The sequence below is a fragment of the Ciconia boyciana genome, chromosome 3 (genome assembly GCF_034638445.1).
Source record: "Ciconia boyciana chromosome 3, ASM3463844v1, whole genome shotgun sequence".
In the NCBI taxonomy this organism is placed as follows: Eukaryota; Metazoa; Chordata; class Aves; order Ciconiiformes; family Ciconiidae; genus Ciconia; species Ciconia boyciana.
In genome coordinates, this window is record NC_132936.1 from 81313751 (window position 1) to 81332722 (window position 18972).

Below are 18972 nucleotides of genomic sequence, written 5' to 3' on the forward strand. Positions count from 1 at the left end.
CCAATAACTCAATTACTCCACCTATAAATGGATGCATAAGAACTAACAGGATTTAAAGGTTTTCACTGATCTTTGCTCTGCTATACCCAGCAATATCAAGCAATGTCCAAGTCATAGGACAGTGCCACTTTTCCATGTGCTAATACGGACACAGTAATAACTAACATCCTGGATTCTGTTTTATTAATTGTTTTCCTTTTCAACTTTTCCATTATAATCAGAATGTATGTTCTATTACAAGTATAGCTACTTCCTCACCCCCTCAAAATCCTCCTCTAAAAAGACATTTTTAAAAACTGATTCTGATTAAACTTTCCACAGAATCTGGTAGAAACTTTGTTATGCAGTCTATTAACTCCAGATATCTCCAGGTATCAGAGCAACGGAAAAAAGTGGATAAAAAATCCTAGAATAAATAGATAGATACTATGTGTACAATTTTAGCTTATTCTAGGAGTTGTCTTATTTGAGGCTTTTTTTTTTACCTCCTGTTTTCTTTTTTTTTAAGTAGCAACAGGTGGTGATCAAACTTATTTTGGATATTGCAAGCTTTACGTGGCCAGCTGGCTTGCTGTCCAGCCTCCTAAGAATGCTTTTCTGGTTGGAGCTTTTCAGGGGTTACCATGACAAACATCTGGTAATTGCATGGGACAGCAAACAGCCAAGTTTTCCCTATGTTCTCCTTTGTACAGCTTTTAGTCTACATTCCAAAATACGTATCTTTTTATGTTGCAAACAACTTGCAGAATATTAGAAAAAAAATGTAACATGTTTTCTGTCTTTGTAAGAGAAAGATACCAGAGTGGTGCATGTCTTTATAAATCAGGGAATACTCTCATAAATAAGGCTCGCTCATTCTACTTCCTGCATTAAAAAAATATCTTTACTGCAAACCAAAGTTTTCTTTTTTTTAACCAATTTTCCTTGTATTCTATTACTTTGTCTCAGTGCTCTGGCATTTGTTCAGAGAACCTTCAGTACCAGCAGATCCATTGAGGCTCTACGAAATCCCAGTATAACTTGACAGTAGTAGTAGCTACCTTAGATATTCTGTACACATGGGTTTCATTTTAAACACACACCAAGCCCTTCACATAGGAGCTCAGTATGTTTTTACCAACAGCATCCAGCAGGGACCACGTGTTCCCCATCCTGTATACGTTCATGCATCCCCAGTCCCAAACTTGGAGGAACTCCAACCACTGCTTTATCCCTTTTTCCCTCAGAATCCAGAAAACAAGACTCAAAGCTCCAAGGAAAAAAAGGTAGAAAATCATGGGGCCCTCACATTCAGAAGAGACCAAGAAGTAATCAAATTCTAAGTATGTGTATATGTGTATCTTGCTCAGGATGATGTCAAGCAGTTAGTTCACAGTGAAGATGCAAACTGAAAAGTATCTGAAAATTGAAGGGCCATTCATTCAAACTGTATGTCTGACTGTAAGGCTCTCAAAGTGTAATTGTTAGAAAATGTATGAGATGAGTTCCATGTGGCTGCAGGAATTCAACTAAAATATGTTGCCGTGGAGCTTATGATCTAGTTGCACAGAATCATAATACTAGTTGGATATTTTACCTTAATGTCTAAAACTATCTTTATACAATTGGCAAATCTTTTCAGGGGCTGAAAGAGGGTGAAACTGATTTTCCCTGGGATCGTGCATCAAAGCATTATCATGCATCTCAGTATTCTGCAGAAGTTCAGTATGTCCAAGTAGTCCAATATTCTTCAAATATCTTCACTGTGGTCCAATAAGCACCCGCTGGCTTTTTTCCAGAAAGACATGAGGAATGGTTATTTCAGTGGCAAACAGCATTAGAGCAGCTGAACTTCTATTCCTCAACTGTTCAGAGTGTGAGTCAGAGGCAGGCTGCTCCTGCCACCAAAGGTGTTAGTGCGGTGGTGGTTGGGAGCTCCTCCCAACCCCTTGCCCCTGCCAATCTCATTGCCTGCAACAGTAATCTAGCAGCTGTCACATCTACCTCCCCACACCTACCATAGTAGCAGCCCAGACCTCTAAATTGAGCAGTAATAAGTTTTCCCTGCTCTCCCCACCTCTGGGTAGATAACGAGCACATCTGACAGCACAGCACAACTGTCCCATTCCTTCCTTCTAAATTAATTCTCACTTTCAGCTGTTATTGTCCATCCTTCTCATTCAACATTACATCAGTTGTCCCAGAAAGTTTGCCATCTCTGTATTTCTGTGGCAAGTAGAGAAGAACAAATGCTAATTTCATAGAATCACAGTCACATCATGGTTGAGGTTGGAAGGCAGCTCTGAAGGTTGTCTTATCCAACCTCCCTGCTCACATAGAGCCAGTGTGGCTTCACCAATGCTAAACAGAGGGGAAGCATCACCTCCCTCAACCTCCTGGCAACACTCATCCTGATGCAGCTCAAGACACCATTGGTCTTCTTTGCTGCAAGGGTACATTGCTGGCTCATACTCAATTTGGTGTTCACCAGGACCCCCAGGTCCTTTTCTGCAAAGCTGCTTTTCAGCTAGTCATCCCTCCAACATACACTGGTGTCTGGGGGTTGCAGTTGGTGCCAAGGGGACTTTGCACTTCCCCTTGTTGAACTTCATGAGGTTCCTGTCAGCCCATTTCCCCAGACTGTTGAGGTCTTTCTGGATGGCAGCACAACCCTCCAGTGTATCAGACACTCCTTCCAGTTTTGTGTTGCCAGCAAACTTGCTACACTCTGCCCCATCATCCAGATAGTTAATGAAGATGTTGAACAGCATTGGAACCAGTACTGATCCCGGGGATACACTATTAGTTACTGGCCTCTGACTAGACTTCATGCCACTGATCACCACCCTCTGAGGTTCCCATTCAGGAAGTTTTCAACCCTCCTCACTGTCTGCTCATCCAGCCCATACTTCATCAGCTTCTCTATGAGGATCTTATGGGAGACAGTGTGGAAAGCCTTACTGAAGTCACAGTAGACAATAGCCACTGCTCTCCCCTCATCTACCAAGCCAGTAATTTTATTATAGATGTTCATCAAATTGGTCAAGTATGACTTCCCCTTGGTGAATCCATGCTGACTACTCCCGATTGATTCCTTGTCATTTATGTGCCTGGAAATAGTTTCCAGGATTAACTGCTCCATCACCTTTTCAGGGATTGAGGTGAGGCTGACCAGCCTGTAGTTCCCTGCATCCTCCTTCTTGCCCTTTCTGAAGGCCCTTTTCCTCAGAAATTTATAGAAATTAGGTCTTTTCAGTCAGCTAGAGATAGGAACAATTACTGAATAGGTATTGTATGGTGACATATAAAAAACACCCAAGCAGCAGCTACAAAGACAATTTGTGCCTTGTTTCATCTCATATTCTGCCAAACACTAAGTGTCTTAGATTAAGAAGTCTGCTGTTAATGCAGGTGTTCTTCCTTCAAAAGGAAGGCAATGGCTGATAAGAGCAGAGACAGAGTATTTTTTCATGTCTTAGAACACGAAAAGACCTGAGCAGCTCTTCACTAACTCAAAAACGTTTCTATGGGATAACCTCTGCAAAATCAGTAAATCTTTATTTAATTATTCACCTAGCTTGAGTGATCAGCATATTCATATGCTGATTGTGCTCACAATCTAGCAAATTCATCAGTGCATGGCTTCCCTGCACAGAGGTATTGACCTTGCATTATCTTAATCTGTTCATATAATACATTACAGAGCTGTTTATATACAACCTATGTTACTATCCCTTTGAGAAGTGGAAGGAATTCTTTCCAAGTTAGGAGTATTGCTTAGAACATTAATCAGCTTTTGGGTTCCAATTAACTACCTGGATCACATGCTTGATAATTACCAGGACCAACATATCAGCACTTCTTTTTGGAACAGAAACAAAAATAAAAACATCACAAGGCATTCCTTAGTGTGCATTTTGCAGACCTATGCACCTTATGTGAGAAATAAATATAATAGTGAATATGCATGTCAGAGTGCAGCAAGAGCAGGGCTGCCACAAAAGGGAAAATGAGTGAGAAGCCAATGGTGATCATGGTGTCCTCACCGACCAGGGCACCATCCCACCATATCTATCCACCATTATATCCCACCATTAGCAGGGTGGGCAGAGTAATGTGCTGATAACAAGGTCCACTGACAGTCCCAGAAAAGGTGAGGTGATGAACCAGGTCCAGGGTTCATTCCGGGAGTCCAGTCAGGAGCAGCAGGAGATGGAGCCAGATACAGGGCTGGAGGCAAGACTGCAACATGGGTCCACTGGACACAGAACTCAAGGCAAACTACCTACAAGGTAGGTCAAGGTCCTTGCAGAAAACAAGGCTGGAGGCAGGATTTGAGACAGGTACACTGACAAAACAGTTCAGGCAAGGACTGAATGTCCAGGCCTGAGCTTAAATGGAGTGCCTGAAGCAAGGAGCAGAGAGTGCATGGGTGGGGGTCCAGGGCTGGTCAGGGCAATTAAGGCCCAGTGTTGCACTCAGGGCCCTCACAGTGCAGTCTGTAACTTGAGTAAAGATACATCTGAAAAGCTGAGACAAAGCCAGGCCATACAATTAGCATCACAAAGAAGGATGAAGCTTTACTGCACCAAGACTTTAGCCACATTTTACTGATGAGCAAGGAAGGTCCACATCAATGCCTAAAATCTTTGCAGAAGATCTGAAATCTTGTTTGGGGAAGAAAAGCTTACACTAGTTTACATTCTAGGACCTCTCTTAGGAAGGTGACTCTTTGGAATGAATCATGCAAGGAAAACAGCAAACTGCTGCAGAAATCTGGACAGCTGATTTTTCTCAGTATCAGCCAGTCAGGAAGATGAGGGTATTCATGTAACTTTGACAGTGAATGTGAGCTGGTGTTACAAGTGTTTAGTCAATATTGTAAATGCATTTAACAAAGTGAAGAGGGCAACACTTTTAATTGATAGTTTTCTCCTAACATAATGAATGGAAGAAACTTCCTTTCTTCTGGATGTTTTCATGCACAGAATTATCTAATCTACAGGTGGGAGGAAATGAGAAATTGAAGGGATCCAGACTGGTAAAACAAAATTAAATACTGTCATGTGAAACTTAAGTGACATATGAACATATTAAAGCAGCTGGTATTTAGTCTAGTCTGCCATTTTGGGTTGTTATGGGTTTACTGTGTAAGGGAATGGAATTTTCCTTAATTCCTAAGTTCCTACACTCTTTCTATGCATTGCTTTTACAGCACTGGGATGCCAAAATACATCTGTCTCTCACTGCCCTATATGTTCATGAACATAGTCACTAAAACCAGGCAGGATTGGCAGATAAGGAGGCTTAATGTATTGGAATTTTCTGATATATCTAGCCTGGGCGATCTATAGGACTCACCAACTTGTGGCATTCCAACCCAGACTTTCCCAAAAAATTAAAATTAAGTGGTGGAGACAATAGGTACAGATCCCTATGAATCATTGCTAGATTTGTGACTTCAGAAGGACTTGTGATGTCTCTAAAATGCATTCAACAGAGAGACAGCAGAAGGAGGTAGAATGGTAAAGTTTCTTGTGTCTTACGGACACTTAAGAGTCTACAATGTTTCATCATAAAGAACACGTAAACTCCTTCCAAAAATGTAAGCATGCATCAACCTTTTGTACCTCCTGATCATTAAGTGTTTGTCTGATCATTAAATGTTTGTCTTTCTTGGTAATCCTGAAGATGGTAACCGTAATGTTTTTCTCATTCAGATTCCAATTGCACCTCAGTCTAACTCCTGTGTTCACTGCTTCCACCTTGGTCCCAAGAGAAAGTATTTTTACTCGTTCTCTAAGTAGCCATTCTTTTAGACAAGATAGACTTAAATTACTCTTCACAATGTCTTGGAAGCTGGTCAGAGGTCATTATCCTACCCTAATGCAAGTATTCATAAAGCCTTATAGTTCATTATCCTAACCTGGAAGAAGAGGAGCCAGAGTTGGTTCTTCTTCCAAAAAGATCTATTCTCCTTGGTTCTTTATTCATAAGTCTGCTTTGTAGATTGGAGCTTTTCTTAGCTACAGTTATAAATGAGGAGAATGCAGGAGAAGTACAAAAATATTCAAAATCTTCAGATGAAACTTTACAAATCCATGCATTTCAAAGCAAATGAAGCAAGAGTCTGAGTAAATCCAAAAGTCACTAGCAGTGTCCAATATTCCCTCATTTATTGGCAAGATGACCTGGCTGTCTGAGCTTGGCTGACAACATCAGAAAGGTAAAATGCCCTTTCTTGTACCACCTTCAGAGGAACCCATAAGACTTTCTGGCACTCTCTGAGGCAATCTTGGAATGCCTCCAGATCATCAATAGTGAAAGAGCTTCACATTCACAGCTTTTATCCAGTAAGGATGATGAAAATGGAAGATGCAAAATACTCTCATCAACTTGAAGAACAACAGAAAAGACAAGTTAAATTAATGTTCACTGGGAAAAAAATGTAGTTTTGTAATACAGATTGAATGGAAAAAATCTTGTGGAACTCAGCAAAAAAATAAATATTCAAAACCTATAAAGCTGCAGGCCAGGATAACATGTCTGAAGATTTACTCTAAGCAAAGATCAAAAAAGAACCTGTGCATTCTGCTATGATTCCTCAGTCAATTATGAGAAAAGGAATGCATGTCAGAATAATAAAAAAAGGAACCATCATCAGAGATTGAATAAAAGAAACAACTAACAGTCCCAGGGAAATTGTGCAGAGTTACTCTGAAAATTATTTCCCATGCTTTCAACTGCAGCTTTCAAGAGCACCAGGCTGGAGGTTTTTTTCCTATTTAACCAGAATTTCATACTTTACAGTATTATTAAATAAAGTAATAATGGATAGAACTCTTTAAGGGCAACAAGCAGATTAAACAAGAGCAAAACAGTTTTCACTGTGAATGTCTAGGCCAAATATTTAGAACAAAATCAACAAACAATAAAGTTGAGATCTTGCAGTTAGTGTTACTACCCACAACACTGCAAACAGTATAAACGAGAAGGTGGACTTACCTTTGCTATATTTCAAAAACACTGGACAAAGATTTCACTAAACAAACCCTATTCTGGCAAACCCAAAGCAGAAATAAAGAGAGGTCATTCCAGAGGGACCATTCAAAACACAGTAATGGCTGATGCACCAACTTTACAAATCAACAGCTTTAAGAGATTAAAGGTACTGGCCCACCATAAGATTGTTTAGGAACTAATCTCTCCTGTAAGCACCCAACAGTGCAAGGGATGGACTGGATTTGATTGGACAAGACCTATGAACAAAAAAAAAGCAAAAGTTTTCAGTCTGTGTAACTGTATAGTAGACCTAACACTTCAGTGGAGGCTTGTTCCAAGTTTAGATAGAGCTTTCCAAACTTAGCCATTTCAAATTTATTTATGTGAAAAACACCTGGTGAACACATTAGGAAAAAGTGAACAATTTTCTTCCTTATGAGAACTCAAGAATAGATTTTTAAAATACTGAAGACTCAATCTTTGGTCTGAGCAATGAGAGAAAATTTAATTTTAAAAAATTGGAGGTTTTTTCCTGAAAGTTACTAGCAAGTGAAAAATAATGATTTATTTTCTCTATTTCTTCTCCACAACAGTTACTACCATTGATCACTGTGTAATGTGTAACAAACACACACATATACATAATACCTAATAAGCACCCTTAAAGTATGTGTCATTAAGGACTTGAATTACTTTTTTGAAGTTTGGCTAATAGAACTCAGTGGACACTAGGATACAACGACTTTGCCAAATTAAATATAAAGAAAGAACATACATAAATTATTCCCCTCTTCCCAGGACATATTTATTTAATTGATTGCCCAGATTTTACACTTTAACTATTTTACCATTCACCTGCTCTACTTATATTAGTATTAGAAACAAAGAGACAGATAAGTGATCTGTGAAAAGCTTTTTACTTTTTCATTACTCTTCAGCAACACAGTTTGAGCAGCTTATTAGAAAAACATAAGAAGGTAACATATTGCAACCCCAGCAGTCTCTAGTTTCATTACTTTCTGACATTCAGTGCAGATAATACAGCAAAGCTTTTGGCAAGAACATATATGCCCCCTATAGGTTTAATGTATTCTTACCACAGAAAGATGGAAATAAATGAAAGGATCATTAAGCATTTCCTAAATAGAAAATTCAGTACTAGAAAAATTATGTTACATCTTTCAATAAATATTTGTTATGTAAACAAATATTTACACACAAATTAAATATGAAATTATTCTTTAAAACTTAAACATCATCCCTGTCCAAACCCCTTTTAAACATAATTCTTTTAGCCTGCACAACAGATTGCCCCAAGTATTTCCTTTCCTGAGCAATGTTCCCTCCCTACCACTCTATCCCTTTGTCCCACAGCTTTCCCAAGTACAACACTGAAAAGTTTTTAGAAAAAGTGTAGCATTTTATTCTGAGTTTATGATAACATATTATGCAAATTTATAGCACTACATATATGATTTGTAATAAAGTTGTTACAATTACATTTGTATTTTAAAAGCTGGATCATAAATTTTACCTCCTTTAGCAGTAATGACATGCTATTTCGGAAATACCATTAGCATTCAGTTCAATATACTATTTTATACATACAGTTAAATCTATAAAGGTAGGCAAGACATGGGTGATAAATCTTGACCATTTAATGGCTTCCACATAACTAACTACAACTGAGGAACCACCATTTTGTTTGTCTCTTAAAATTAGTAAATTACAATTAGCCTTTAATTTTCTTTTTTAAAGGCTTGACTGTAGATCTGATTCCACATCCAAATTTCTACTGGTATATCACAGCAAGTATGACAATTCTGAATAAAGATAAAGCATGGCTTTTTATTCCAAGATACCTAATTCAGCCTTACCTCAGTGTTCTTAAATCCCACAGTTTGATGCCATCACCTGCAGCTGTGGTCATGAAAAGATTGTAAGCTTTGGGTTGCTGAGTGCTGAATGATGACCCCTGTAAAATATGAAATCAGTTTCAGATAACTATTCTCATGGTGCTACACATTTATAGAATCACAGAATCATAGAATATCTTGAGTTGGAAGGGACCTATAGGGATCATCAAGTCCAACTCTCTGCTCCTCGCAGGACTACCTAAAACTAAACCATATGACTAAGAGCATCTTCCAGACGCTCCTTGAACTCTGACAGGCTCAGTGCTGTGACCACTTCCCTGGGGAGCCTGTTCCAGTGACCGACCATCCTCTCAGTGAAGACTTTAGTCCATTTAAAAAATAAACAATAAATGTTTGTTAGGTTATGTGATAAAAAGCTTGTCTGCACACACACAAAGGACCGCAGAGGAAAGTTGGCATGTGGAGGAACCCCCATAACCCAGTCAAAGAAATGGAGCACTGCCTTGACTCCTCTCCTGTGTTGTCCCAGGACAGCCATGAGCCCCTTGGTCCGGTGGTGACACCCACCATGATGAGTCAAAAGGAGAGGCTCTCTGGGTCATCTCACAGACTGATGGGTATTACTACCTATCAGGGTATGGGATCCATTACGGGATGTAGGGGAAGATTATTTTGTGATTGCACAAAACATTATGGGATGTTTAGGAGAGGACAGAAGGGTGGGGAAAGGGAGGGATCAAAGTGGTTTGTGGAGGAACAATTGTGGGAAAATAGAGGGGAAAGGGAATAAAATGAGCCAGTTGTGTGTAAACAGACTGCTGATCAGTGCATTTGGCCATGCCCTGCACCTGATTAGCACAGCCTTTCCTGTCTTCCTATTGAACTCTATTTCTAACGATTTTCCTGGGTGAAGGGACTCTCTACTCTATCAGCATACGTGTATATGGAGGTCTAAGTCAGCAACTGAATAGGGGACCACAAGAGGCCTGTGTATCCTGGAGTGAGTGAGGGTCTGGGTGCCACCAACTGGAGTGGGGCCATAGATCAGACAGCCTGTTGGTCTTAGTGCCAAGAACTGGAGAGACTGGAGTGAGTGAAATTAAATGCCAGCAACTAAAGTTGGACCGAGTGTTTGTGGTCCAAACAACTGGAGCAAGTGAGGGGCAAGTGAGGGTGCATAAGCCAGCATGTGATCACTAGCAAACTTCAGGCTGGACTAGTTGGCAAGTAGGTGAAGTGGCTTGGGAGCCAGGTATGTGTATGTGTCTTGAGGAGTGAAGCATCCAGAGGAGCTGGCTACCAGAGGAACCAGGGTCCAGGCCAACTGCCAGAGAGACATGGGTTCACATGCCCAGGTGCCAGCAGCTGGGGACTGCAGAGATCCAAGGCCAGCTACTGGATAGTTTGTGTCTAAATCCAGCTTCTGGAGTGATACACATTGTATTTATGTATATATTTCCCACTAATGGACCTTCATCCTAATCAGCCAAAGAGGGGAAGAGGATGAGGCTGTTGGTGATGTTTGTGTTTGTGTGAGTGCTGAGTGTTTGTGTCTCTGTTGATCTGCATGGCCAGCTGGGTGTATATGCATACATGTGCCAACTGCGTATACAAGCTTAGCCTCACTACTTGTTGGACCCAGGAGCAGGGAGCTATGGAAGCCTCAACTCCATTGGGCTATTGGATTCCTAACAATTTTTTGTCAGAACTTCAGAAGCACTATTTAGCTTTGCATAGCCAACAAGATTCAGTTCACACAAACTTCCTGGACCTATCCTATATGGTTGCTATTCATCATTTCTTCAGAAGATGACCCTTCAAAAACTATCATTCCAAAAGCCTCTCCCTGTAATGTGCCCTACCTTAAGTTCACATCTGTTTGCAGTCATTACAAGGTCTTCAAAGAAAGGTTGAGATTACCATCATCAAAACCCTTTAAAAGCAGTACAACCTCAATACTTTCCCAGATCCTTAAAGGAAGGTTCAGATTATATTTTCTATCTTCATTCAAGACTTTCTTATTACTGGAGGCAACAAACCATACCAGGCATTAATATTGCTCAGCTTCATGTCAAGGAAGTTTCATGTTGTCAAGACAAACCAAATATTTTATGCTTTCTCATAGACATACCCAAAATATCAATCAGTTATAGAAATGTAAAATGGTCTATGTCCAATCGTAAATTCCATCAGTTAATTAGAAGTCTGTATCATTCAGAGAATGACTATTCAGTTAAAAATATGTTCACATTAAAGCAGAAAATAATGCAAGCTGGGAACATTCTAGCAATTTCTAGTTTAAAGTCACTTTCTTCAGATTGTAAATATAATTTCATCTACATGAGAAACAAGAAAAGTACAACTATAAAACCTTAAGGAATTAACTATCTTGATAAAGTCAAACTACATAATACAGACAACCAGAGTAGTCCAACTTTTAATTATAAGCCATGTTTAGCCCTGGCATAAACGGGCATACTTTCAATAGACTTCAGTAGCAATTGCATTCATTCGTAACAGGACTGATTTTGGCTTCGTACCTTTAAATAATTAAATCCAGTCTATCTTTAAACCTCTGATTTTTTAACATCCACATTGGCAAATCCTGGCCTTTTTGATGGCTACAAACTCCTTCCTCCAGGGAACTAAATATAAACAGTTAAAACTCCTTCTTTGCTTTCCCCACTATTCACATTCTTGATTTGTCTGAATACATCACACAAACCTCAAGGCCATTTCTTGCAATTAGTGTTTGACTGCCAGGAATCTTCTATTTGTTATGAAAACTGGTGTATAGCTGGAAAATGCTCTAGTATTTAGTCAATAGAATTCCCCAAACAACAAGACAAAGTGGGGCACTCAGCATTAAAAAGACTATAGGAGCTTTCACTTACTTTGCTTTAAGCAGGTTTACTTCCTAAAGGAAGGATTACCACAGCCCACTCTAACAGATAAACTAAAATGCACTGTGCAACAGATTTCCCCACAAAGTCTACACATTCTCACATTAGCTGTGTATAACTATAAAAAAAGAGTAATTTTAAAAGAGAAAGACAGTCGTTGTCCAAAGGATACAATTCATTAAAAGTTACAGAGCACCTTTTCTTTTTGTGTTTTTTAAACTTTTACTCATCATCCCTTTCTTCAGTCAGTAATGATTGCAGAGTCCAATACAAAAAGTTCTACAGACACATACTCATTTACATCATGCACTACTCCTTTACTTTAGAATACACTAACAGTAATACAGGTAAGAAGTGTAATCCCTTTGTTCCTTCCCTGCCCTGACATTTTGTCAGTAATATACTTTACTAATATAAAGCTATACTTGTATCTTCAAACTGTATTTGCTACTGAATATTGCTGCAGAAGACAAGAAAATATATACTGGTCGGGATAATAGGCAAGCTGAATTTTATTTATCCCTTTGTGTTTTTATAGTGCATTAATTTATGATAATCTATAATTTATGAGAATCTAATGCAAACAGTAGAATATTCCAACACACTATTCAAACTATATTCTTTCATTCTGACAGACAAATCGCTTGCCTATGCCCCATCATCTTCCTCATCCACCACTGTAATCCCTTCTCAGCTTCTCTCTAGACTAACTACATTGCAACTTCCATATAAAATCTGGCCCCAAGAAGGACATAGTTCAACAGAATTCCTATCCCATTCACTAAATCCGTATGAACACCACTGATATCATCCAAACAGTGCAGCTGGCTTATGCTAAAGGCATTGATCAATAGATGTCTCAGAAAATACTCCACATGTTCCAGGCAAGCACATACCTTCAGACAGGTTTGTCACTATGGCTAGAAAAAAGTTAACTGACTGAAACACCTGAGTTTCCTGTTACATTTTTCAGCCTTCACATCATGTACATTTCCTAATTAAGGGACCAATGAATTTTGATACAAAAGGGCCTGGGTGGAAAACTAGAAACTTTGTTGTTTCTCTGAAAATGAATGTAATCTATAATTGTGTTTGCTAGCAGAACATAATACCATCCAAATATTTGTGGTTAATACTGATAGATTCCTGTTCAAAGAATATGTTTTGCATTACTACAAATGTATTGCTAACACTAAGGCTCTGAATCTTTGTGGTCTGATCTCAAATTGCCACCTATTTCTGTATCTCAGAGGTTCCTAAACTCTTGTTCCTAAAGACAGGAACACAATTCCGAGATTTCAATCAATTCATTTTACTATGTTTCTTAAAAGTTAGTATGCAAAGCAATGGAACCATGAAAAATCACATAATACTTTGGTAATCATTGATAATCAATTTTCATTAGTGATCTTATGTATCAAACCAAAATCATCAAGTTGGAAATCACTGGTTGAATAAAACAACTTACAGCAGTGTAAATCCATTATTATCACGTTAGGATATTTGCCTTGTCAGGCTTGGTATAAGATGGCTAAGGGCTACTTATCAGAGTGAGGTGAAGTTACTACAGCCAGAAGAGCAACGTTTGCTCATTGCCTCAGAAGGAGCTTAATGACATCACTTGGGTCTGGAAACCAGACACAGGTTCAGGGAAAAGAGTGGAGGGTCCCTCAACACCAGCCTATCACTGAAAAGTGGGAGATTTCCAGCAGTTTCCTCAGGCTGAGGAGAACAAGGAACCTCGCTCCCCCAGCTCCTAAGCAAACACTCTGAAAAGTAAGCTATTACATGAACCAGTATCACCACCACATCTCCACAGGACCATGTATTTAGCCCAGTTTCCTGATGAAATGATGTTTATGCAACTCTACTGTCTGCTGATTCCCATGCAGAATTTTTTTAACCTGCTTCACTATTTAAATCCAATCTGACAGAGAGATAAAGGTCTTATGATAATTACATTTCCACAAGATACACGTAAATGAGTAATTAGCACACAGAAATTCAAACCAGCACAGCCATTAAGGAAAGTGATTTTGTTTGACAAGTCATTAACCAGCCAACACAAGAGTAATTTGGAACAGGTGTGCAGTATGGCATCCCTCTCAGTTAACTAGCAATAAGAACATGACAAGAAGATAAGGTTGTGATAGGGGAGGAGAGTTTAGGGAACATAGGGAACAAAACTGAAAGTGCATGTGATGGGGAGGTGAAGGTTATAAAGAACACAATAGTCAAATCGGAGTTATTGTGGTGGATTTGGAAGGTGATATTTAAGGACACAGGCTTAAAATCCTTTAGAAAGGATGCTTAATTAGTTTTGCTACTGCTGGAAGAACCTGTATACAAAGAAAGACAAGATATGTATCGTCATTATATGGTATGCCCCGAGCACTTCAGGGGAATTTGGTGCCAAAATGTTTTTTAAGGAAACAAAGATACACTGAGGTTTGGAATAATAAACATTAATATGCTCATTTAAGATTATAGAGGTTCTAAGCAAGCAGTATAAGGCCTAAAGTTCTGCAAGCAATTTAATTGTGTAAGCTTTAATCATATATGGAGCTTCAAGAGCTAGGCATGTCTTTTGTGGTTTCCTCTCCTGGACTTTGGTAAGCTGAGTTGCACTATTTGGCATCCAGGACTAAGGGTTCTTTATATATCAAATCCTAAATAACTGTACTAATCTAAATTAGATGACAAATGGGAAGCAAAGTGCCACAAGTAATACAAATATAAACAAAAATCTGGTAGTAAGCACACTACCCAGTACAACTTCTTCCCAAGGTGCGTTTTTTTCTGTTATGATTTTGCTCAGCTTCCTCTTTTCCTTCTACTGTTTTTCTTCATCCAATACTTTAAATTTGTCACAGACCCATAAGTCTAGCTCTAAAATGGCCTTTTTATGTTTCCGAATATCTGTCTCCCATCTGAGAGATGCTTGCTACATTCTTGCTCTGATTTCCTTTCCCTGATGTTGACAAAATAATAAAAATTCATAACACAAAAACACAATCAAGTCACTGAAATACTATAGATGGAAAGGTATAGTGAGAAAATATTTATATATCTATTAGCATACATATATATACAATGTGTATATATAGACATACCTTACTTTCAACCACTGTTGCAGTTTAAGGTTTTCAAATCAAACAGGGTAGTATTAAGATATTTGGCTATTCCTACACTTAACAAAGATAAAGAAGGAAAGATTAAGTACAGCAATATATACTTTCCATCATGATGCAATGCTAGTGTGCAGATATATTTTCACTGTATTCATTATTCTTCATCTCACTATAAATATGTAACAACTTAGGGCAGCTTCTTACCTTGTACAAATATGGAAACTACTGTCTTTAAAGGTTTACCAGCCAAGATTTTTTTCTTACATTTCTCTCTGCTCTGAGTCACAGTAATGACTATTTTTTCCCCAGCTTCCTTGCAATTCTTATAATTTTTCTTCAGCTCTATACTATTGAATTTTTCATTTCTGAAGTAATCCTGTGCATTAAAAGCTGAGTTTAAAATGGGAAGACTTTCTAACTGTGCTACTGCATTTAATTTAAAGATGTTTAGAATTATTCTTTGTACTAAAGCAGAAGTCCCAGCCTTCTGGGAGTGAGCTTTACTGGTGCTGCTCTCTTCAGTTCCCTGCATCCTTCTCCTACCTCATTGCCATTACATCCCCAAACCTAGTTTCTTCCAGTCCTTGTATCTGTCTCCTCTGGACCCTTGCAAGACACTGAGGTTCAAGGAGGTGAGAAGAGAAGACATAATCAGGGCAAAGGAGCTCTGGGAACAACAGTAATCTACATGGCTGTGGATGACTGGAACAGTATGGGGCAGGGGAGGAGGATACTACTACAGTGAGGGAAATAAGTATGAGAAGGAGGAGAAAGGAAAGAGGTTGTAGGAGGTGGAGAAGTGAAGACTCATAGCTGCAGAGGCAGAGCACCTGTAACGATATAGAGAGATACAGCCTAGCTTCAACTGGTGAAATAGGTTTGGAGATGTAAACTGGCCAAGTGGCACAGGATCAGAGGAGCAGGCTTTAGCCATAGGTTGGTTATTCTGGAGCTCCAGCAAACTGTCAGGAAGTTTGAGGGAGTAGTCATCACAGAGGTTGCCAGTGAGAAAGGGCGAGGAGTAACAAGACAGAAGACAAACTGGAAGCCCTATCTGGTTGCTGCTACTGTTCTTGTCACCAGGGAAGAGGGAGAAGAGTCAGTAAGAATGGGCAGAACCACCACCACATTCACACCTCACCTGAAAAGAAGGACCACTGCAGCAGTATACTAGCCTACAATAGCAAACACTCCATGTACTTATTCTATATATGTACACTGTATGAGCACATATTCTATATTCATCTGCAATATTTCACAAAGTGTTAACAAGCACAGAGATTACCTTGCATAATTCAACCTTCAGATAAGGAACAAGTTTTCAACAACTGTACTTACATCTGTACAGAGGCTGCAGATTGAATATCTCAGACAAGGATACAGTCTGATTTTACAACCTAATTACAGTCAGGAAGATTCAAAACATTCCTACTAAAGAAAGATAAGCTGTGGCAAGTAATGATTCAGTAGGGTGGTTTATCATCTTCAGCATACCATTACTGGATCAAGGCTTCATCATACTGATAACTGCCACTGCAACAAGGGATTTGCACTCTACTAAACATAAAGTGATGGTTCTGACCACCTACAGTCATTAGAGAATGGGGGGGGGGCGTATTTTAGCCAGTATATTTTGGGCAGATTTCAAGACGAGCAACTATAAAGAATTCTACTCTGGCTTCATTGCAATTACTGAAGATTTTGATAAGCAAAACAAGGGTTTCTTGATTCTTGAGAGACAGAATACTTTTACGTTAATTTAATAGGCTACAGAGAGAGATTTTCAAAAATAGACAAAAGAGCAAGGCAACCAGTTCTTAGATTCAGCTGATATTTAAATGTTTGAATGTTGCTCTGAACATTTCCCTATAGCGCATTCTAAATTCTGTAGTGTCATGCAGATAATCTTTACAGAAATACTGATTTAGCAGCAGTTTATATGCACATACAAGTAATATGACAAGTTTATTTAATTTTCACTCCCAGTCTGTGCTTCTTGATTAATAAGTCACACAGACAGCAATACTTATTATCTTCTGAATATATTTTTACTTTCAGAGTACTAAAATTCTAAAAGGAAACAGGAATTACAGACACCCATTAAATGGGTGTCCCACCCCATCATATTCTAAGAGATGTACTTTAGAATAGTCAGTGCAGCCAAATCTTTTCTATGAATATACATATATATATATATATTTGTAATATTTCCTGCTAAACCGTTCTGGAGGAAGATTCAGAATACTGTTCTATTATACATCAGACAATGTCTGCTGTGAAGAGAACATATTCCAAATGATATAATAAGCTTAATCAAGTACACTGCAGGCTGAGATGAATTTCACACATTGCCAATTCTTGCAAACAATCTCTAGAACAGACCAAAAGAACAATTTAAAATTGAAGTCTTTACATTGCAAATTATATATACTTGCTTACAGCTGCTGCTGTCCAAAACCAGAAACAACAGAATGCCATGCTGTTCACCTACGCTTCTAGAATATACTATGTATTTAATAATTTGCTAACAGTTTTCTCCCACACTTAACTAGAACATATCCTCTTTAGTGTTTTACAAGACCTTCTAAATAGATTTTATTTATTTATTTATTTAAAGAACAAATCTCCTGATTGTCCCCACTTACTGCTGTCCAGGTAGCATCACAAAGCAGTCTTGGAACATGGGAACTGATATGCATGAATCTAAACCAGAAAATGCACTTCAAGAACGTATATATTGCAATCACTAATGATCATTCAGTCCATGTGACAAGACTAGGGTTAGTCCAAAGGAAAGCCTTCATAAATTTTGTTGTGTAGGCACTGGATCTTCAGCATCAACTGTTTCACTCCACAGATTTGCTTCTATTGCACCACGCCTCATCATTAGCTAACCTTAGATCCCAATGTGTTTCACACTTTAAACAGGACTTAATTTACACACAGCATTCTGCATATTTTTATAAGTCTATAAAATATTTTAGCATATTATCTTAATGTAAATGCAGAGTTATATTTACTCTAACAGCTTTAGACTATACAACTGTAACAAAATAGTTGATGTATAATTTTCCTATTGACTTATCTAAAGTATTAATTTTATATAACTGAAAAAATAGAGAACCTTGATCTATAATTTTCCCCAAAAATGGTCAATTTTCTTTGCTATACCACATACCTATAGGTTTTTTCCTAAGTGAATATTTGCCCACAGCTTTAAATTTTTTCTTGATTAAATAACCTGAAGCCACTAAGCTGACCAAGCAAAAAGAAAAGCCAGAACTTTAAGCCTATATGTGTTACAAATAGTACTGAAATAGTTAGCACGATTTTAAGTGTTTTACCAGATCACATCTCTCAGGAAAACCCACAGAGAGTTATACAAAAGTAGTAATAAGGAACTGTTTTAAACCCACAGAAGCAAGGACTTTCCAACTGGGAATGAAGAACCATACTCAACCAAACCTAAGGCAGTAGGCATTCCAGCATGTACGGTATCATAAAACCTTTGAACATTGAAATCAATCTTCAAGTGAAAAAAAAGAGCAAGGATGAGGGTTTTTAAGTCATCTAGTCTATTCCAGTACTGAGCAATTTTTTTTTTTTTTATTGCTGTTTCTGAAGTTTCAGAATAAATCAGATTACTTCAGATTCAACTTTAGAGGAGAACAGTTACATAAGGAAAAGTTCCTGCTGAACTACAGTATTACAGTGTGGCACAAGTAAGGCAAAGGGTAATATACACTTCCCTAATAGCAAGTTTGTTCAGTCACTCTCACTGCTCCCTGCTTTCCACTGGAGAACGAATGAGATGTGGGTGCCTTTATCACACAGAGTTATGACCTTGTCCATCCTCCCCAACATATAAAAGCCTCCAATTTCTTTGTTGATGGACTTGTAGTGGTACTACAAACAGAAGTCAATAAAATATATACCTTATTTTGGCAGATCTGATGGACTGATCTAGTATGAACTTCTGGTATCACTGCTGTGCTGCAGCCTGCATTGAGGTCAAAAACTTCCAATGCTCGGTTGCTGCCAGCTGTGAGTACAGTATCTGTACAGTTCTCTGTGTTAAAG

At 38.5% G+C, this 18972-nt stretch overlaps 1 protein-coding gene across 1 annotated transcript in view; it reads right to left on the minus strand.

Annotated features, from left to right (window-relative positions):
• WDR27 (WD repeat domain 27) overlaps positions 1-18972 on the minus strand; it is a 156965-nt gene that overhangs the window by 99890 nt on the left and 38103 nt on the right. The window contains exons 20-21 of the mRNA XM_072857728.1: positions 18828-18949; positions 8859-8956 (exon numbers count right to left, since the gene is read on the minus strand). Of these exons, the coding sequence (XP_072713829.1) occupies positions 8859-8956; positions 18828-18949 (220 nt within the window). The remainder of the gene's footprint in view (positions 1-8858; positions 8957-18827; positions 18950-18972) is intronic.